The sequence below is a fragment of the Aythya fuligula genome, chromosome 4 (assembly GCF_009819795.1).
Source record: "Aythya fuligula isolate bAytFul2 chromosome 4, bAytFul2.pri, whole genome shotgun sequence".
Lineage (NCBI taxonomy): Eukaryota > Metazoa > Chordata > Aves > Anseriformes > Anatidae > Aythya > Aythya fuligula.
Genome location: NC_045562.1, coordinates 32,850,560 through 32,872,188, shown reverse-complemented (window position 1 = coordinate 32,872,188; position 21,629 = coordinate 32,850,560). Strand labels below are relative to the sequence as shown.

Sequence of the window (21,629 nt, the reverse complement as noted above, 5' to 3'; positions counted from 1 at the left end):
CGACCAATTAGAATTTGTTATTATTAATGTTTGTCCTAAAATGCTCCAAGGCATGAGGTGGTTTCCTCCTAGGCAGCTGAATTTATAATGTGAAAAAAAAGGGCTTTGACATGTTGTAACACCACCTTTGACCATTCACTCTCAAGCCTGGTTATTCCTTCAAAAAAACTGGGAGATCTCCATGGAAAACCCGCAATGTAGACAAGAACATTACTCAGTTCAAGTTTAAAGTGGAGAGTTGAAATAACTGATTCTTCTCAGCAGAAATGTCTGAAACGTATCTCTGATCTTTCCTCCCTGACATTTTGCTTTTATCTCAGGGATCAGAGCTTACTTCCCTTGCAAGTGAATGTAGCTCTGCAGAAGTCAGAGTCAGTTAAGCTGCATCAGTTTCTGACACGATTCGGCCAGCTATCTTCATCAGGGTATCTTCAGTGGCTTCAGATTCTACCAGAAATGGAGAAACTCTTGGAAACTCACCCTTTGAAGAACCGCCCGGGGAATGCATGCAGATATCTGTGCTATATCGGGGAACCAGGTTAGGAAAGCTTCTAATATGCAGTCAATGTTTCTGTAAGTAGCTGAAATACTCAGTATGTTTTAAAAGCTTTACCAGTCACTTAGATAAGTTTCAAATAAGTGATATTTGACAAAATGCCTGTTTTATCTTTGCCAATTTCAGCCAGGTACATTTGTTTATTGCCTGATTCTCCTTTTATTTAAAATAAAATGTATCCTCAAATCCAGAGATGAGTAGAGTTGTGCGTACGGAGAAATTTTTGTAAGGACCCTTCAAGGGTGACACACCCTAATTTTTAGAGGAGTACTGTTGGGGATTATTATAACTCAGTGAGTGGGTCAGAGTACATCTCTTGGCAGATATCAGGGTGGTAGAAATCCATAGGCAGGTTAAAAGCATTCAGACAAAAACAAGCACCCGTAATCTTGTCTCAAGAAGAACCAAGAATTTCTTTCTGGCTCTGGAGGGCCACTTCTTTGCCAGTTCATAAGCACATGTGGCACAGTCACACATAAAAATGTCAAATGATTCATCATCTTTTTCTTTTCTTGAAGCAAACCAACACTTTGAAAAATAAGGAAGAAGCTTATGCCACCTTTACAATCTGAAAGCAAATGGATGTAGTCTCATGTGGCAGCTAGGAGAAGCAGCAGAGAGAAGCAGCAGCAATGGCAGAGTAAAATCTCTGAACTCCAGCTTGTTCAGAGAGCTAGCAGGCAGCATCTCATGGGAGGGTGCCCTGCAGGGGCCACACGGAGCTCATCAGTCTTCAAGGCCAGCCTCCTGAAAGCACAGGCACAGGAAAGTGGGTGGACAAAGCAGGAGGACAGTTTGGCTGAATGGGAAACTCCAACCTGGGTTCAAATGAGAAAAAGGAAGTGTATGGAGGTCAAAGTGGGGGTGAGCTGCACAGTAGATACAGAAGTGTTGTGGGTATGCAGGGATGGAGTTAGATGGTTAAGAACTGGAAGGAACACACTGCCCAGAAGGGTCATGGAGTCGCTGTCCTGAGGTCCTTTCCAACCTAACTTACCCAGCGACTTCACAGAATCAGTCATACATGCCAGCCTCAGGGCCCTCTCCATCTGAGACCAGAAACTCTACGTGCAGTTTTTATGTACACATAGGAATTGAACATAATTTAAACTTAGTTGTTGCATTTCTGTTGGCCTCTCTTTTCAGGTAGTTGTATGAAATTTATGTACTACTGTGTGTGCGTGTTTTCTCAGAGAGGATGTCAGTTTTCAAAGCAGAACCTACACTGTCATGAGTATTTTAAAGATGGAATTGATTGAGATTTTTCTAAAGAAAAACAGACCAGAGGCTACCTTTTAGGGCTGTTTTTTGTTTTTTTTTTTTTTTTTCTTGTTGTTGTTGGTAGTTTTTAAATGTGTATAGGTAGTTTATAAAGGTATAATGTAATATTCCGAAATTAGGGGTATTTTAATCTGTTATTAAAAGTTTTCTCATTGTGAAAACTGGCAGATATATATAAAAAAAGAGGTTTACAAATATTTTCAGATACCCATTCACATCATAGGAAAAAAATCCCTGTGTTTTAACGGAAAATGCATAATAAGAGAGTGGCAGGCATTTTCTACACCATTCATTGCATTCTTTGTTCAACAAGTTACATGGATGTGACTAAAAATATTTATAGTGGGGAAGTGGACTAGATGACTTCTTGATGCCACTTCCTGTACAATATTTCTGTAATTTCTTTGCCAGGATATCACATTATTACTGACCTGAGTCTAGGGTTGAGAAGTCTTTCCGCATAAGCCTGTGCCTCTTGAAAAACACTGAGTTATCTTTAGTTAGAACATGCTATTTTGCTGAAAGAGATCGAAAAAAGGACTAGACTCAGAAGTAAAAGTTCACATTTGCTGGAAGCGTAGCTAGATGGATTTAGATGACAATGCCATATTTATGTAGTTATTGAATATAGTTCCACATAAGGGTATAGAATGAGTGCTTTTGTATAAGAGTACAGAATTTCAAGTGTACTTATCCATTTCAGAACTATCTCTGTAAATTTAAGATTGTATCATAAAAAGATACAAAATTAAAATACGTGCTATTATTTAGTTGTATGTAATCTCACTATTTGAATATTACAATTTGGAGTCTTGTTTAAGGAAATGAGGAAAAATGAATAAAGGACTTGGGATTCAGCTGCAGAAAATAACCATAAGAATCCACATACTCATACAGGCTTGAATCCCAGTGCTACAAGAGTGTGAACGTTGCTGGGAACTGGATATGGTATTATTCTAGTGCTAAGTCTATTTTCTGCTTTGTGAAAAAGAATTTTCCACTAAGCCTATGACTGCCAGATTTCCTACACCGTTTTCTACCCTCAAATATTTTACAGGTTCCTCTCTCCTCAACACAAGCTGTAAAAGGGATGGTTTGGCTCTGGAAACGTGTATGCACCATGTGTATTACTCTGACACTTCAGGCAGCTGCTAGTCTGAAGATCACAATTTGGAAAGCCTAATTTGAGCAAACAACCCTGTTCTCCGCTTACTGAATTCATTTAGCTAGCCACATTGTAAAGATCTTTGAGGTGAAATGTTACTCTTTAAATAATGCTTTATACTGAAATATTTATTCCTTCAAGGAAAATAAAAGTATTTATGTGATTTTTTTTTTAAATCTTTGTTACCTGATCTCTAATATTTTTAAAATGCCCAGCTAGCACAACTGGTGATTAGACAAGTAGACATTCAGCTTTGTGCCTTTTAGACAAAAACTTTTAATGTCACATTTTCTTTTCTTAATTTGAAATGGATGATGGATAAAATGCATGAGAAAAGTCAGATTTTTCTGCCAAATACAGCATAGTAGAAACCTTCTCGTATAATGAAGTGTTAACTAAGTCATGCTTTTGCAGAGTGATTTAAAGTGTGACTCCACCACCAAGAGATTGTAAAAAAAAGCAGGGCTCCATGGTGTCTCAGTAATTTCAGCAAAGATATGCTGAGTTTGCAAGGAAAAAAGATGGCAATGTTTGGTTTGGGAATTTTTCCCTCCTAATTTCCACTCCCACAGACTCCTCCTTTGGGCTTTTTTGCATCTCATGCATCATTAGATGGAATAAATTATCATCAGACTAAATTGCATGATTAACGATAGCTGAGTTGGCAGTCAAGGGAGAAAGACTTTAACCTGCAGCATAGGCAAATTTGATAGGGAATAACTGATAAAGAAAATATTCACTCGCTTCACCAGTACGCTTTGAAAAAAAAAATACTCTTTCAGAGAAAAATCAGAGCTTTTAGAAAAGCATAATAACGAGATTAAAAAAAAAATATATATATATATATAAAAAAGATGCCTGATAGTATAGTTTCAGGAAAAGTCAATAAGTCAATACAGGCAGAAAATTACCAGTATTATGGGTAAATATCAAACTCTTCTAGAAAATACCCAGAAAATCAGAAATTATAGAAACAAATTGATAAATCTTGATAATAAATTATTTACATATACTTGCTTAGCCAAAACAGGGAGGAAAGGAGGGAGAATAGTTGATTGTTTTTGTTTTTTCTCAATGCAAATACTTCACACGTAAATGTCCTCAAAGAAGTAAGCCCGAGTAGTCCACTGAAGTGAAATCTAAAAGAGCAGAAAATTATAAAGCACAGGAATTATTTGGCCCCCATCCTGCTTCATTTCCATAAGTAAAAATTAAGAGGTAGCATACAACCATTCCTTAAAGACCCAAATTAATATACGTGGTTTTAAACTGTACTTAAAACCAATCAAAGCTAACAAATAAAATAAGTACCTGCAAGGAAACAATGTTTTGCAATTAAACCATGCAACTAATGCAGCCACACAAAAACACACCAGCTGTAGCAGCAGAACAAGCAGGCAAAATAGACTACTTAAAATAATCTGAAATAATAAAACAAGTACCACTACATAGAATGCCCTTTTCAGAATCACTTACTTCATGATACAAATAATTATCACACCTTTTTTTGAGCCAAATCACAGCTCTCATGGCCTTATAAAACTGGCACAATGGTTGTATGTACCTGTCTTAGGAACTTGCTCAGCCCCCATTCCCAGCTTTATCTCTGTACATTTTGGTAACTGACAAAAGCAGGGTCAATACAAAAATACCCCCATGCTACCATCTCTTCCCCACCCTATGGTGTGGGATCACCACCCTAAAGCAGCTGCAGAAGGCCTGATTTTCAAGGGGAGAGCAGATAAGGCCTGGGTGGTGGAACAGAGGGAGAGAAGAGCAGAAGGTTGCTGCTGCAGTGAGTACAACACTAGGGTAAGAGGGGCTGGAAGCACAGCGTGCTGCCCTGTTGTTAGTAATACTGGAGGGGAGCTGTGCAAGCAGTAGTTTTTTTCTCAGTAATTTATGTGTTATGCCACAGTGTTTTGCTACAGTGGGATTCAAAATATTTAAAGTATTTTTAATTAATGAGGGCCTGCAAAGGAAGAAAGCTGTATTCATGCAAGGGAATTGGGAAAACACAGAGGTTCTGGTGTGACCACCACGATTCCAAGGAGCTAAGGAAAATATTGTCAAATGAGGCATACGGCTGTTTGCAACCAGACTTAGGCACTGGTATAAATACTTATAGCTAGCTAAATAAATGTAATTGAAGCAAAAACGTAGGCAGAACATAAAATAAGCTATAGCAGTGCTACAAAAATATATACTTTCACCAAGAATAAACATTGATGGCAAAGCGTTCAGTACCTGCTATATTCTGCCTAAATTACACCTGAACTGATAACTATTACAGCTAAGCAGATGAAATTTAGGCTTGATGAATCTATTCGTGAATAACTGCTTGTTGTAGACAAAAGTAAAAAGAGCTATACAGAGCAAACCCTAATGCTTTTCCTACACTGGAGGGTTTTATGTATATTAATCTAAGTGAATTTGCCATGGAAGCAAGACCTCAGGTTCTATCACAGCTCTGCAGAGATGCAGAGTTGTTTCTGCTTTTTTATAGTATTTTATTTTAATTAATATTATTATTGCTATGCCAGTTATGCTTATCTTGTCAATGAAACTCGCCAACCTGGAAGTGCCAGAACAATTGTATGAGTTATCTGAGAATGGGAGAGGGGAATTTAAAACAAACAGCTTGCGCTTTGTGCTGCTAGTCAGGCAGAAGCAAAGGGAAATCTGGGAACAGTGTGTATTATGTGTGCTTCACAACAACTAAAATAAAAGGGAAGATTGCCTTTTTACATCTAGTCAGAATAATCTTCCTGGTTTCGATACTAAGTAAAATGCCGGTAATTGCTTCCTCGATCATGAGTACATAAATAAGTTATGTAAGAATACTTTGTTATGCAGTATATTCATAAATATTACATCTTAGAAAAAAATCTCAGTTACAGAAAGCAACAAAATCTAGCTAGGTCTCTGGAGTTTTCCCTTTATTAAACTAAAACAGGCATTTGCTTGGATTCTTAAAAAGAATTTCTGTTCTGAAGTTGAACATGTTTAAGTAGGTTGGCTGCATAGGTCAGAAAGAAGGGCCCAACACTACAGTTAGATTTTTAGAGTAGGTCTTTGGGTTTTAACCTGGTGAGTTAAAATACGTATGTTTAAAAAAAAAAAAAAGCATGGTTTCTGTTGATTACTTAATAACCATATGTATGGTCTATACATATATAAAGCAGGATTGTATAGAAGGGTCTGGCTTTGCTGAGGTTTTTTTTGGTGGTGGTGTTTTGTTTTGTTTAAGAGGCACTGTAAGATGAAACTCCTTTGGAATATATTTCTAAAAAAATTTTTGCATCTATCAAGAAGCAAGTGTTATAAAAAGGATGATCACTTGAACAGGATTAATAGAATTCCATTTTGTTCAGACTGGACACCTGGAAGGACAACAGTGAACAAGACTTGCATGTCCGTTTTTTTAAGAAAGTCATATCCTGAAGCGTTAACTGAGATGTGTGCTATTAGCTCTCTGAGACTTTAAAGGTGCCCTTTATTTCATCTGCATCGTGTGACAGGGATAGCAACTTCTTTCTTCTAATCTGTGGAAAGATGCTTGGAATTGATTTAGTTTAGAGAAGCTGAGAACAGGCAAGTTTCTGATAATTAAATACCTCTAAAACTAGAAGGAAAGGGTACAACAGAATCCCTTCATGTTGAGGAATGTGATTACAAAGGCTAGTAATAAAGGGTGGCAGATATGAAATCCCAAACCTGTTAAGCAGTTTCAAGGGAAATAGAGAAAGCTGGAGGAGAAGACAGGAAATGTTGATTCCTCTGGGTTTCCAAAGATTTATAGGGAGCAACGTAAAATGTCCCCGCTTCTGAATTATGAAAGTGCATCTACCCCTAGGTGGGGGTTGCAGTCCCTTATGCTAGGAGGCAAATGCTCCCTTTGCCCACAAAGCCCTCCTGTTACAAGTAGACCTCTGTCATTAAAGCCAGAGCTGCTCTTCACGTTACAGGCTGGCAGCAGCAAGTTTCCTAAAGAAAGCAACTTCCTCGTGGTGCTACCCATAAAATAATTTACAGTAAAAGACTGCAAACAATTTTGAATCTGACTTGCCTAGTGTTTTCTTACAGGTAATCTATACTGCTGTCTGCAATTTAGTCAAAATAAATTGTGTTTCCCTTTTTTGTTGCTGTTTGTTTAACCTGTAGAGTTATCAAACTGTTTCAGCAGAAAGGATGCCATTTTCTTCAGCTTATGTTTGCCTTTTTTCCCCCATTCTTCCACTTTTATGTCTGAGCTCTTCATTGCAGCCTGATCAGAGAATAGAAATGTTACTTGATATTTCCTAGAACTTATATTTGGAGAAATAATTTTCTTGCTCTGATTTAAAAAAGAAAAAAAAAAAAAAAAGGAAAAAAAAACACCTTTGGAGCATTGCTTAACTACAAATGTACATAGGGGCTTGTGGGATGCTAGGTTGTATTTGTGTAGCCAGCTATAGCTGTAAAAAAAAAATGAGGGGAAAATGCTACTTAAAGCAAAGAGAACTCTGCAAAACAATGTGTGGGGTTATTTAAAAATAAAATAAAATAAATTCCCTAAGGACAAAGGATTTCACAAGGGGAAATCTTGTAGAGCTTGACTGATTTGTTGTTGTTGTGTCGTGTGTGGTGCTTGTTTTTTTTTTTCCTGTTACCTAGAGCAACACGATAGCAACAGAGTAAAGAGTGGCCCTCTGCCTTGACTACTTCAGTTGTGAAGGATGCTTAAAGGGAAAAAAGAAGTCTCTTAACGACAAGGCTTGATTTAATGAACTGTTCTCTGATATCTATATTTAGAAATCTTTGCCCTTTTTAAGAACTAGAGCAAGCCAACCCCATTGAATTGAATTATCACAGCCAACAGGGAAGTGACTGTAAAAGAAATAAAACCAGCCGGCCCTTCATCTCAGCTACAGAACTGCAGGTGAAGTTGTACAGCTTGGTGCAAGTTAAGAAGGAAACAGAGAAAGGGAAATTCCCTTTTCATTGTGAAAGAAGGTGGGAAAGGAGGGTGAAAATGCTTCTTGATGACATAGTTTGGACTTGATAGATAATCTGTTCCATTTTGGAACTGCCTGAAATTGTGTTGAGGCATAAAATCAAGACCCAAAAGAAGCTTCCTGTTTGGCACAGTCTAGAGTCACAGAAGGAGTTAGGATGCAAGGGGCTTTGGAGGCCTTCTAGCCTGAGCCCTGCTCAAAACAGGGCTAGTTTCCAAGTTGGATCAAGGTTAAATGGTCACTTCCTCCTAAAGAAAATGTGTAAAGAGAGAAGAAAAGAACTGTAAACATTTCAGCTGCTCTGACTGCTAGAGGCTTTTGAAGTATTTGCTTACCTTTTCAATTGTCTGTTTGAAATACTGGGCAAAAGCATCAGGCTGAAGTGCCAGGGCAATTGACCTGATCCAGTGTGACCTTCTTTCTAGTGGGCTTCCTACCCTGTTTGTTAGGCTCCACTGATTTTGCTTTTTTTGTTGTTGTTTCTGCCTCACGGATCACCTCTCCTTTACAGCTGATTCCAAACTCACTTAGGAGGGAAGTACCAAGGAATAAAATTGCTGATCTTTTTGTGTATGGGAGTCTCTGAGTGGAGAAAGCCTTCAGCTGCTGGGCAGGGCAAAACAAGGGCAAGTCAAGTACTGACAGGTGAACAGATTATCGGTGGTATCTCACTGCGAAACGTCTAGGAAAACCTCAAAAGCTGTCCTCTGGAGATGCATAATTTCCAGAACTAGAAGAGGTGTTTTATTTGTGCAGGTGAGATTTTGCAGTTAAGTCAATCTGCAGCAGGGAATCCTAATTAACAATGTGCCGACAACACAGGAAAATAGGAAAGAGTCTCTTGCAGTCCTACAGCTTGGAGAAGGAGGCTTCACCTTCCTGTGTTGGGGGTCTTTTTTCCCTGACATTCAGGAGAAAAACCTGAAGTGTTCTGTTGTGTTTTTTTCATTTTTCTCTTATTTTTTTTTCCTTGAAGCCTGATTACAGAAGAGGTAGTAAGCAGGAGGTCTGCTTTTGTCTGATTAAGCTCTCTGTCTGATAGTGTGAGCTGCTGATGGAATCCAGTTGCTGTAGGCATGCAGATGAAATTCCAGGCTAGCGTGAAAGAAATTGATGAAGTAATCAGAACTGTGCCTGCTGCTCTGGTTTCATTTGTAAAACATAACAGATGGCTTTTGTGTGGCTGACAACTACCCCTTCGCAAGTGCAGGATTTTTATTACCCTGGACATGTTGTAACTCACGACTCAGAACAGATTCAGAAGCCCCAGCCTCAGAGCCGTGCTGCCGGCGAGCAGCTGTAGCGCTGCAGAGGGACGGAGCTGGGATCCTCCACCACAGGCAAGGCAGGGCTCCTGCTGCTGTCCGGGGGCAGCAGTTGCCTGAGAGCTGGGTGGTTTGATCCCTGATCTGCTGAGCACCTGTGCCCCATGTGCAGGCACCTGGTGTGGGACCGAGCCCACGCTGCAGCTGGAGCTACCACACGGGCACCCTGCTGGAAGGAGGGCTCCCCACCACGTAGCAGGGTGTGCTTCCCATGTCCTCAGCGTGTGGCTCCGGATGATGAGTGGAAGAATGTGAAAGCAGGAAGAGGGAAGTCAAGGAATTAGTGAGCTGCGCTCACAGGGCTTTCAGCTGGTCCTCAGACATCTCCCGTGTAATGCGAACTACTGAGAAACCAGCCAGAGCAGCTCGTACTATTAATTACTGTGCTTGCAGCGTGACTGCCAGAGCCTGGGGGGCTGGGATCACACACTGTGTGTGCTTCCTTAGCTTCTAGGTTGGGTTTTTATGGGTTTTGCTAGACATGAGGAGTAAGAGCCTCTGGATGAAGTGTGTGGAATACACACGGCAGTACGTGCCCTCTGTGAGGCACGGCACCGTGCCCTGCAGTGCACGAGGGGCAATGGGAGCTGACGATTCATGACGAAGCTGGGAGCTGCTGTGACTATGCGCCGTGACCTGCTAACTCACACGGCAGGCTGCTCCGAGGCAGCTGCAGCCGACCCACAGCCCGCTGAGGGCGCAGCGCCCACCGCACCCCGGGGCGCTGCGGGGCGGCCGGGAGGGGCAGCGCCGCCCCTCAGGCCACCGGGTCCCGCCCCGGCCCCGGCCCCGTTCTCGCGAGGGCGGGCGCGGCCGCCGCGGGTCTCGCGCGAGGCGCGCTCTCGTAAAGTCTCGCGCGAGCGGCGGGCGGCCTTTCGGCGGGCGGGCCGGCACGATGGCGGTCGGCAAGAACAAGCGGCTCACCAAGGGCGGCAAGAAGGGCGCCAAGAAGAAAGTGTAAGGGCAAGGGGGGGGGCGGGGGGGCACGGCCGGGGCGGGACGAGGGCCGGGGGGCGGCGGGGGACCGCGGATGGCGACGGATGGTGGCGGATGGGGGTGGATGGCGGCGGATGGCGGCTGCTGTCATGGCGGGCCCGGGCCCGGGCCTGGGGCTGGGCCTCACCTGTGGCGTGTGCTCGGCTGGGCCCGGGCCCGGGGCTGGGGCTGGGGCTCGGCGGCCCCTCGGGTGTCTGCGGCGTTTGTGCCTCCTCTGGCCGGCCGTAAGGGAGAGGGGAGCTTGTGCCGGCCGGGTCTGATCAAGGAAGGAGAGTGAGTGCTGCCTCTGCTCTGTCCCAACGAAGGGTGGACCCGTTCTCCAAAAAGGACTGGTACGATGTCAAGGCGCCAGCCATGTTCAACATCAGAAACATCGGGAAGACGCTTGTCACCAGGACTCAAGGAACCAGTGAGTACCGCGGCTTTGCTTGGAAGAGCACATGCGTTGCGTGCTCCATGTGGGACGTGCACATGGGACTCCGTCAGGGAGCTGCTGACAAGCAGTTTTTGCTTGTCGCAATTATGAACTTGGAATTAAAAAAGAAAAAAAGGGGGGGACGGTGAGGGAGTTAGCTCAAAGTTACAGCCCTTGTTTCTGTAAGAGTACCAAACTGCGGATGTGCTACAGAAAGACAAGGCTGAAGTTTCTGATGGGCTGCTGCTGTGACCAGGTGAATTTGACAAAAGTTAAGTGATCCTTTTGAATGTCAGAAGGCGAGATGTGGAGACAGTGTTGCACGGCACCCTGCTTGTAACAGGGTCATAGGAGGGGTTGAAATTCAAAGCCTTTACTTAAGAGATCTTTGTTGAGAGCTGGAGTTTCAAACTTAGCAGCATATGTAGAATGGGTAAAGTTTTGTTTGTTTTGTTACTTCTAATCTGGTCTACACACCTGAGGAATAGGGAGCCTCTGTTAGGAATGCAGAGAGCTCTGGATAGAAATACCAGTGTTTTTGGAAGGTTAGCTGTGTAGAATGGCAGCTAAAAAGTTATTTTATGATCTCCTGCTTGCACTGAGTTATGAAGGTAATCATTATTTCAAGCTGTGTAATGTGAAATAGTAAAATTAGGGTTACTGTAAACTAAGAATGAGTCTGCTGACGTTAAAATAGCTAATTGTTAGAGGCAGGGGTGTGAAACAACCTGACTGTGCTCAATACCTGTTACTGTTTCATCTCTCATAAGTACACGTGGCTTTTTTTTCATTATTGTATTTTAAAATACTTCGTAGCCTCTCCCACTTGAAAAAAAAAAAAAAAATACGCACATACTGGAATTTATAGTATAGCAGTGTTTGTGCTCAGCATCTGGTGTAATTTACCTAAAGATTGCTCAGTTTAACAAGTGACAGTACTTGGTTGAGTTGATCTGGTCTTACTCAAGATGCATTTAAACTTGAAAACAACGAAGCTGGAGGCATCACCTGCTACTAGAAAAGATCAGATGGAAGTTGAGTGTCTGACTTGAGCAATACTTCTCTAATATTAATAAAAGGTGTATTGTTTTGTTCCCTAATCAGAAATTGCCTCTGATGGACTGAAGGGTCGTGTATTTGAAGTGAGTCTGGCTGATCTGCAGAACGACGAGGTTGCCTTCCGTAAATTTAAACTGATAACTGAGGACGTGCAGGGCAAGAACTGTCTGACCAACTTCCATGGAATGGACCTCACCCGGGATAAAATGTGTTCCATGGTCAAAAAGTGGCAGGTGCGTGAGGAACGAGCTCTGCGGGGTTGCTGTCCTCTTTAGGAAGAGGAGGCAGCTACCGGTGGGTTTTAAAGCAGTCATGGAAATGGTACCAGCAGGTGTAAATGAACCTGTTGGGGTGATGGTGCTTGACTCCTTTTTTTTTTTTTTTTTTTTTCCCCCCTCCTCTCCAGACAATGATCGAAGCCCATGTTGACGTCAAAACTACCGATGGTTACCTGCTGCGCCTCTTCTGCGTGGGTTTCACGAAGAAGCGCAATAACCAAATCCGCAAGACCTCTTACGCCCAGCACCAGCAGGTCAGGCAGATTCGCAAGAAGATGATGGAAATCATGACCCGAGAGGTCCAAACCAACGACCTGAAAGAAGTTGTCAACAAGCTGTAAGCTCTGATGGTTTTCCTCCCTTGGCTGCAGTACCGATAGTTGTTTGGTAGTTACTGAGCGCTAACTGGGGGCCGGTGCTTCCCTGACTGACCAGCAGGGATCGGGCAAGGTGTGTCTCTGGCACCGAAGAGCTGAGGTGCCATTTGCTTTGAACACTCTCTGCATCATTTCTGTCAGCCTGCATCATTTCACGTTAGTGTAAATGTAAAATCAGGCCCTCCAGAGATCTTGGAGTCATGTTTCTAAAGACCAAAGTGGTAATTCTGATCACTTGAGGTTGTGAATGTTCTGGTTTCTTCCTGTGACATCTTCCAAAATACTGTTTGCTGCCTGAAGTTAGATCGCAGGCTTGGTCTCTACGTGGCCATGCTTGCTCTATATTCCTGCTAACATTGCAAGGAAGATAACATCTTATAATCAAAGCATGCTTACCCAAATTGCCAGAGAGTGAAGGTAGTATAGATGCAAGATCCTGTCGAATGTTATGTGTTCTTAGGAATTACTTACTGTGCATGTTGCTGATGAGGAAGCAGGCAGAGTTTTAACATTGTATCACTGCTCTGACTGTTCAGGATCCCAGACAGCATTGGCAAAGACATAGAGAAGGCCTGCCAGTCCATCTACCCGCTTCACGATGTCTATGTCCGCAAAGTCAAGATGCTGAAGAAGCCCAAGTTTGAATGTAAGTCGATTACTAATCACGTCCCAAGTTTTAAGAGGGGGGGTGGCAAAACACTTGAATATGCATTTGCTTTGGGAAAAATACACGAAAGCAGCATCAAAAGATTATGTAGGTGTAGTAGTGAAGGCTTGCCCTTCTAGTCAGACATCTAGCTTGCAGGCCTGGAAGCCAAGCAATGGTTAGTTTGGAGCTTGTTGAAATTCTTGCCTGAAACTGGGTGCTTAAAGCTTTGGCTTGGGAATGAATGATGACAAAATGTTTCGGTCCCAGATGACACGGAATGATTTTAATTTCCCCATTTTCTGACATTCCCATGAAATGTAGTAGGTTCTTAGAACTGTAAGAATGTACGTGGCTGTACCTTACTCCACTGCTGGCTTCTGTTTTATGTCTGACTGTCAGTTAATTCAGCATCATTTCCTTGCACGCACTTGCTGGAATGGAGCTGATCCTATGTTCAGTGTTCTGGTGGTTTAATTTGTATGCAGTGAGCAGTTGGGTAACTTCAAACTGCTTTAAACAGGGGTGTATCTCACTGTTGTATCTCCTTGCAGTGGGCAAGCTGATGGAACTGCATGGTGAAGGTGGTGGTGCCGGGAAGCCTTCTGGGGATGAGGCAGGTGCTAAAGTAGAACGAGCTGATGGATATGAGCCGCCTGTGCAAGAGTCCGTCTAAAACTACAAATTGACCAAAAATAAAAGTTTTATTATACGGAATAAGTGTTTGGTTGCCTGTATTGCTGCTAGACAATATTGGTACTGGACGCGGATTTTTTTTAATGAGGTAAACGTCTACTGCCTTGGTTTAAAAAGGAAGAAGTGATTGTTTTGGAGATCTGTTTCTCAAGACTGGTGTTGCAAGGTAGGTGGAAGAAGGTGGTTTGTCCTATTTGAAAGGTGCTATTTGAAAATACAATGCTAACATTTCTGTGTGTTTTTTTTTCCCCAGTAATTTTGGTCCTCATAAAAGAAATTATTGTGGATTTGTCTAGAAGTGTTAACTTCTGTAGGTGTAACTTTTGTTTCAGAATATCCTAAGGGAGTCTTCTGGGTTTACTAGTCAACTTCAGAATTATATATATGTTTAAACTTCTTGGTGATAATTTATTTGATACGATCTATCATGAGGTAGATAACTTTTCTGATACTGAAAGTGATCATCTTTTTAAACGAAAGTTGACGTTTTGATTATGGAAGTAGTGTTAGAGCTGTAAGCAGTGTAGACGTGAAAAATATGCTTGAGAGGAGTAGGGTTGTGTGTAATTCACCTTCAGTCAGAACTGAGGTTACTAATCACATTTGAGAAACCTGTGGAAGCTGGAGACGGGAGTATTTCTACTGTAAAAAGGCAATGGTCTCTTTTTAAAAAATAAAGCACTTAAATTACTCAGCGGATCATTTAAGAGTACTCGCACCGACTTTTGTATTCTTGAAATGCAGGTGAGTGCTTAAGTTTGATACTCTCACAGGCCTGAGTACAAGCTTGTAACAGGAAGAATTAGGCCTTTTATTTCCCGTCTTCTGTTTAAAAGTATGTGAATGGGGCGCTTGGGATATTTTATTCTGAGGTACATGGCTTTAAACAAGGCAGGGTTTTTTTAATAATGGTAGAACACCTTAGGTTGCAATTCGAAAGCTTTCAGTAAACAGAAGACTTGCTGATTCACAATCTTTCAAGGACTGGTGTGATTCAGTGTCTTGATTTGGGGCTTCCTGCTTAGGTCTAAGATGTACTTGTCAGGGATTAAACGCTCTAAATGCTGTCGCAGGAAGGCTCCCAGCCCAGAATTGGGTAGGCAGTAAGCATAGGCTCTGAGTGGATTTTTGTTTTCCGTACTATGGAACTCATGTAAACTGCTGCAGAGGTGCCCAGTTAAAGCCAGTAAGTACAAGAAAACGCTTTTTAGCTTTTTATTAAAGATTATGAAAAAAAGTTAAAATAGTTTCGTTTGACTCAAAGGTAGGTGCGGAGGAAACTTGGAATATGATGCGATTCTTCAAAGCTTAATCGCGCATCTTTGGCTGAAAGGGATGTGATAGGGTGCTCACTTCTGCCTCCCTTTCCTGTGTTCCTACTCCTGTGAGTTCCCAGCTATACACCATGCCAAGTGCCCGGCATTGCTACCTTTAGATTTACTAAGTGGGTAACTCAAGTCTGAGGAATTTTACTGGAAGTAGTAACGTAAATAAAGGAGTAGAGCATCCGCAATATTTGCGCATTAATAAACAAAGTCTTAATAATGAGATGGATTACAGTCTGTGACTTAATACTTGAGTAACTTACCTTTCTTGGTTGGCCAATACAGGCATCCTTGTTCTTTTTCCAGCTTGGTAGCAGAAGGGTAGTGAGTACGCAAAGCTGACACTGAAACAGGACTAAGGGGGAGTGCTGCTTTTGATCTTTCCTCTGTTTTGCTTTTCTGTGCTGTTGAAGATGCATCTTAAAATAGTGCTTACTGGCAGCTGCTGAGTTTTGTAAGGTTTGGTGTAGTGCTTCAGGAGGCAGTTGTAGTTCTCCAAGAGTCCTAGGTAGGGACTGATACTGTGAAGCCATAGATTGGAACCAATTCCTCTTCACTTCTCCAGCAAAACTAAAAACTCACTGGAGTGAAAAACAAACCAGGGTTTGGAGTAGATGTTGCAAGGCTGAAAAATTGAACCTTGAACCTACAATTGTTTTAGTGCAGACGTGTACATGTATATGCATATATTCAAGCTCTGCATTAGGGCAAAGATCTGTCAGAGCTTTCCAGTAAAAAAAAATTGTTAGTATTTCCTCTGCTTAGCAGTAATTCCACCAAACAAATCCTCAGGGACTGAACTGGCCTGTACTCATCTATAATAGGAGACTTAGAAAGCCTGGATACTATTTCTGCTTGTGAAAAACGCCTTTTATCATGTTACATTGTCCTTTAGCTGTTGCAGGAGGGCTACTACAAGAGCATCTTAGGAAAGAACAAAAACTTGCTTTTCCAGTTTTTCAAAAAGCAGTGCTTTGTGTGTATGTTGTTTTTTTTTTTTCTTTTTTTGTAGCATTAACCTATAGTGTAAATGTATGCTTTGAAATAACTTTAAACATACAGAAGTAAGCAGAAAGGGAACTCTCGTGCACCTACTGTATTCTTCGTACAAAATTTCAGCTGAAAAGTCCTGGTGTATGAATACCAAGCACACACACAATTGCTGACGGCTGAGGCTCAGCCTCTGTCATTGTCACGAGGTCTTGTCACAGAGCATGGCTGTCTTGTGCCATACCCCGTGAGGCCGGCTGGTTGCTGCAGGTAGCAGCGCCAGGCGTTCTGCAGGTGAGAAGTGGGAAATGTACCTGAGTCCAAAGACTTGACTCAACTGGAACCGCCCTCAGGGTTCTCTGATGGCCTTGAACTGCTCCTGTATGTATACAATTTTGCAATTTTTATTGCTTTTTTTTTTTTTTTTTTTTTTTTTGCTGGTGGGTGGGTTAAATGTATGAGCAAGAGTAGCATCTGTAAAACTCATCTCAAGTGGAGAGTCAGCTCTGTGCAACATAAGGTGATAAAATTGCAGTCACGACTTAATTATAAAAATTTATTGGTTAAATACATTTTTAATTTACAGAGGTACCATAACAAACTTACCGGACTTAACAAAGATTTATTTACCACATGGTTAATTGTACACAGAACAGTCTCCTTCCTGAAGATAGTTCCAGAGGGTGGGGCAAACAATAAAAGCCTTGTTTATCAAAACGTTTTCTATTAGACTAACACATGGGGCTCTGGCTGAATTCCAAGGTTACAGCTGAAATTTGCTACTACACTGCAGGTAAGATGTGTGCTCAACCTCATTCTTGCTTTTCTGCAAATTATGTACTGTACACCTTAGGAATTGTATTATCTGTATGCAGTTTCACGGTGATAGCAGGCATCAAGTCTTAAGAAAATCCCTTCCTGTAGAAGCCAACCGTCTTTATCTGACTTTTAATAGCTTGTGTTTGCAATAATGTAAACAGCCTTTAGGTGGCACTCCTTGCACTGAATGTAAGGCTTTGCTGCTCTTCCCTGCGTGACTCGGAGGAGATAGGAAAGAAGAGCAGTCTGAACTACTGGGAGGCACTGACTTTAAACATTCCATGGAAGTTAGAAAAAAAATGGTCTACATCACAGTTATAGAAACGAGGGTGAGGAAACTGAAAAAAATATAAAAGAAATCCGTTCTAATTTGAGACTTGTATCAAAATCTTAGAAAACTGCCAGACAAACAGCAATCAAGCATCATCCGCTTTGGACTCATCCACCATCGCTAGGATTAAATGTGTTTTCTGAGGACTGCTATTCTGCTTCTGGGGGTGGCTTTGTTGCTGTTCTCCTTGTGCTCTGCTTGCAAGAGGTTCAGGAGTTGTCTGGGCACAGGCCATGGTGCAAGAAGCCTGTTTAATAGGGTGGTCCCCTGAAAGTTCATGGTTGAAAAGTCAGGAATCTCTCATATTCATTTAATCGGAGACCTATAAAGAAAAGGCTGCTCTATCTGAATAAACAAGAACCTTTAGCACCTGGTAGGAGAGCTTGGAGAGTGGGATGAGTTGTTCTCAGAGGTGGACTTAGGTTGAAGTTGAATTCCACAGATCAGGATAGGCTCATTGGGATGTTAAAAATGAACAACAGCTGTAGAAACGATCACATTTCCATTCTTCTGGAACAGTGCATGATTTACAATTATTGTTACAATGTTAACCCCTTTAATGAAAGTAAAAATCCAGTTCTCAGCTCTCAAAAGCTTTGTGATCTTCATCCTCTAGCTGCGTGACGGTGACAAGTTCAACTACACACCACATTTGTGAAGCTTCTAGAGAAAAAACGCTGGAGTGCTAAAGCCTGCATCCAGACTTGCGAGTACTGCAGCATCACAGTGAAATCTGCAGAGCAAACGAGTGCTGGGGTCCTCGTGTCGGTGCTGTGCTGCATGCTCCCTGCGTGTTCACTTCAGGCAAGCCCTGGCCAGTTGCCCCGACAGGGTGCACCCGCTCCCTGCTGTCTGCCTGCTGCGATGGGAACCAAGGTGCAGTGAGCAGGGGGGAGAGCTGCCCTCTCCGGCTGGCTTCAACACTATTTTTCCTGTTCCAGGCAGAGGTTAGTTGCTTATCAAGGCGCGCGTGTTTAACTACTTTGTCAGAAGGCAAGTGTCACAAAAAGGAATTTACTGCCAGCCGGCTCAGCTCCTGCAGTCACGTCTGTCTCAGCTTCTGTTGTTCAAGTCGCACCGCTGCTTTTTACTAAATGATTTTGTTCAAGCTTCTTGATGTACCAGTTTGCCAGACATTTTTTCCTTAAGGCCACGACAGACCATTTATAATGATGCTCAGTATAGCTGGTACGTGGTAACAAACTGAAAACTAATCCTGCGTCTGCTGAAAGCTAAAACCAAGGCTGTATAATATCCTTCATGTTAAGGAGAGGAATAGTGTTACTGAAGTATGTTCCAGTGCTTGAGCGACAAATGAAACGCAGACTGAGTGAAGTCTGGCTTTCCACTTACATGAAAGGGGTGGAGGGGCAAATAGTTGAAATAGAGCAGCTACTGCACGAGGGGGGCTGAGAAAGCTGAGTAAATGCTGTCCATCACAGCTAACTGCTGCTGGGACAGAAGGGCAGGGTGGCGCTTAAAGAAGAACGGGGTAGTCGAACAACTAAAGCTCTATCTAGAAAAGATTTAGAGTAAGGGAGAAGAGGTTTAAGATAATTCATACCAATTTGAATACTATTAGTTAAGAGGCAAAATACCTGTGTTTTCTGATCTTCCCATATGAGCAGCTTTAGGAGAACAGTTAACAAAGATTTGCTTGAGTTTTCCCTCTTACCAGTTCTAGATTTGATATTTTTCTACTATGAGATAAGTTACATTTCTTGTCCTCTAAGTCATAAAAACAAGTGGATTCTACTGCTAATGTGGAAGTCAAGCAGTAAAGAAACCTGAATATCAAACTTTATCTACATACTGAGTGCTGTAGTTATATATTAAAAACAACTCTTTAAACAGTTTTAAAAGAAGCCCACGGAAGCTTACTTTATGCAGACGTTGTGCATGACAAATGTAATACCAGATAGTAAACATAGCAGAATGCTGTTTAAGTTAAAATGGTGCTGCACCACAGTATTTCCCTAGCTGGAAACCACTAAAAATCGTGCTTGCATTTGCTCTCAGAGCATTCATGAAGCATGGCTAAACACACAGTCACAAAAGACTAAAATTGTCTCGTTTAACTTCAAGATACTTGTATGACTGTCTAGAAAAAGTAGTGCAAAACATTGATAGTCAAAATACGTCGATGTCTTTGCTGTGCCGTCAGGCTAGAGAACATTCTCTCCCGCGTATAGGGAGTACAAAGACAGGCAACACTTCATGGTGTTCTTAAAATTTGAACAAAGTTCCTGGGAAATATCCCAGATTTTCCTTGCAGCTCTCCACTCATCCAGTCCTCGTCTACGGATTCCAGCTCTGCTATGATATCACCTGCCTGTAAGAGAAGGAGTAACATGAGCCGGGACAGCTTACCAGGTAACAGCAATGCATGCATAGTTCACGTTATTCAGAAGCAGTTACAATCAAGCCAAAAGGCAGTAGGAGATGGCCTCTCTTCTCCTGTTACATTTCTTTGAAACTATGTTTGCTGAACTTTCTCTGAGGGTAAATACTGGTCCTTTTTTGAAAAATCACCACTTCCTGGAAGGAGAAAGTAGCACTGCTGGATAACTTCCTGTGCTGCTGCGGGTCTAAAGGTGGGTAGGTATGCCAGCGAGATGGCCTACAGGCTGCTGCCTCATTCATTGTGTGTGCTCCTGCTCTGTGATTGGTTTATTTCCTTCAAACGCTTCAAAGATTTTTCTTTCAATTCAGTCCCAGTGATTCCCAGCACTTGGAAACTTTCCTCTTTCCTTTGGAAACTTCCCAAAAGGGCTGCAGTCATCAAAGTGGCTCAGCATGGCCTTTAAAATAAACTCCATCTTCTGCGTTTGATCCTTGTTCCTATTTTCATCATCCTGCCCTACGTCCACAGTATTGTCGTAAGTCTAGCCTGTCTGCCAGTACCTCAGTTCTCTTCTGCTTTAAAGACTCATCTGTCCTTTCAGTATGGCAAGCTGTTAATGCAGAAACTAATTACTTTGCCAACTTTAGAAAGAGAAAATAATGTGTTTCAGCTGATAAATGCAATTTTGGACCTGCTGTGAAAGTGTGTTGTTTCTCAGAAACTTGCTTTTGAGGACAGTTACCTAAATATCATGGGTTTTAATCTACAAGGGCATGCTGTTTCATGTTCATGCTTCTTCATATTATCTGGGCTTGCAGCAAGTATTTCATTTTCCTCTTGCTCCCATGGCAACTATGTATTGTGCTACCAAACTTTCAGATTTTGCTGTACTAGGTGTCCCCTACAGACATCACTGCTTTAACACCAGCACTCTTACTATTATCACATCATCTTCTTGCCATTTTTCCAGACAAAAAAATAGTCTCCCTTGGCCTTAACAAATGATGAAGAACCAAATATACCACAAAAAAAGGTGTTGGTATCGTCATATTTGCTGGATTAGATAAGTCAGAGGAAGACTTCAATTCCTGACCTCTTCTCAGTGTCGTCTTCTGTGAAGATTTTGCCAGTATGAAGCAAGTTGTGGTAAGGACAAAAAATGTTCTGAGCAGGTCTTTCATCGAACGTGTTAATAGCTATGCATTTTTCTGGAGTTTGATTCGTTGCTATTCCAAGCCTGTTTTCACTATGGATAAATCCTATTTTAGCATTTTTTTATGACCACAAAATCTTCTGAAAAATTGGGCTAACAAAAGAGGCACTTACCTTGAAGGAAAGCTCATCTTCATTTTCGCCATGAAAATCATAAAGAGCTTTGGCTTTTCTTTTCTTCCCTCCTAGAGACTGTGACATCTCTACTCTGGCTGCAGAACATGGAGAAGACAGGTTATTTGGATTCGAGTCAAATACATCATTGTTTCCAGTGACACTTCCTGGTATTCTTGTGTGTTTTTGGTTTTTTTTTCCCCCCCTATGAGTGTGCTGCAGGGTGCCCAACTGTTATTACTACTGATAGTGGGCAAATTTCATTGTTCCTAGTGGAACTGAAATCTCTACTGCCACTAGTTCATCTTACAACACCAACATATTCTTGTGGTTTCCTTCTAAAAGGGCTAAAAGTAAAATCCATTTACTCAAACTTTCCAGTGTAGAAACTTAATGAAAGTTGTCTTTTCTTCTGTGTAGCGGGAGATGCAGCAGTGTTGTGTAACTGCACTCACTGTGTGCTACTGGTCAGACAGGTGATATTTATTTCCTGTCAAGTTTAACTCATGGCTTTAGTTGCCAGCTATGAGGGGGAAAAAAAAGTGATTCTTTTGTGTCCTCTGTTAAGGTTTTGACTGTATTGGTTGTAGGATTAAGCAGAAGCTTGAGGAGAGCAAGCAGAGGTCATTTCTTGATTCCCTAAGAGAATTATAGTAGTTATTTACAGCTATACCAAATCTTTGGTTGTACTGCGGTATTTCCC

The 21,629-nt window shown here is 41.9% G+C and overlaps 2 protein-coding genes and 1 non-coding gene across 4 annotated transcripts in view; 2 read left to right on the top strand and 1 right to left on the bottom strand.

Annotated features, from left to right (window-relative positions):
- Nucleotides 1-10,190: 10,190 nt before the first annotated feature.
- RPS3A (ribosomal protein S3A) lies at nucleotides 10,191-13,812 on the top strand. Its single transcript, XM_032187251.1, has 6 exons — nucleotides 10,191-10,281; nucleotides 10,626-10,729; nucleotides 11,840-12,027; nucleotides 12,201-12,409; nucleotides 12,986-13,095; nucleotides 13,650-13,812. Exons 1-6 carry the CDS (start codon nucleotides 10,220-10,222, stop codon nucleotides 13,769-13,771), a joined length of 795 nt encoding a protein of 264 aa, XP_032043142.1. The 5' UTR covers nucleotides 10,191-10,219; the 3' UTR covers nucleotides 13,772-13,812.
- Nucleotides 13,335-13,405, top strand: LOC116489304. Its single transcript, XR_004253267.1, has one exon. It is a non-coding gene; the product is annotated as a small nucleolar RNA SNORD73 (small nucleolar RNA).
- Nucleotides 13,813-16,648: 2,836 nt separating the features above from the next.
- The window catches only part of SH3D19 (SH3 domain containing 19), a 78,693-nt gene continuing 73,712 nt past the window's right edge, over nucleotides 16,649-21,629 (bottom strand). For both annotated transcript variants that reach the window (XM_032186049.1, XM_032186050.1), the window contains 2 exons: nucleotides 20,927-21,024; nucleotides 16,649-19,588 (listed from right to left, as the gene is read on the bottom strand). In XM_032186049.1, coding sequence (XP_032041940.1) covers nucleotides 19,472-19,588; nucleotides 20,927-21,024 — 215 coding nt within the window. In that variant the 3' untranslated portion in view covers nucleotides 16,649-19,471. The remainder of the gene's footprint in view (nucleotides 19,589-20,926; nucleotides 21,025-21,629) is intronic.

Coding starts and splice junctions, on each gene's coding strand:
- RPS3A (XM_032187251.1), top strand. CDS start 10,220: ATGGCGGTCGGCAAGAACAAGCGGCTCACCAAGGGCGGCAAGAAGGGC. Junction 10,282..10,625: donor AAGGGCGCCAAGAAGAAAGT/GTAAGGGCAAGG, acceptor GTCCCAACGAAG/GGTGGACCCGTTCTCCAAAA. Junction 10,730..11,839: donor CACCAGGACTCAAGGAACCA/GTGAGTACCGCG, acceptor TTCCCTAATCAG/AAATTGCCTCTGATGGACTG.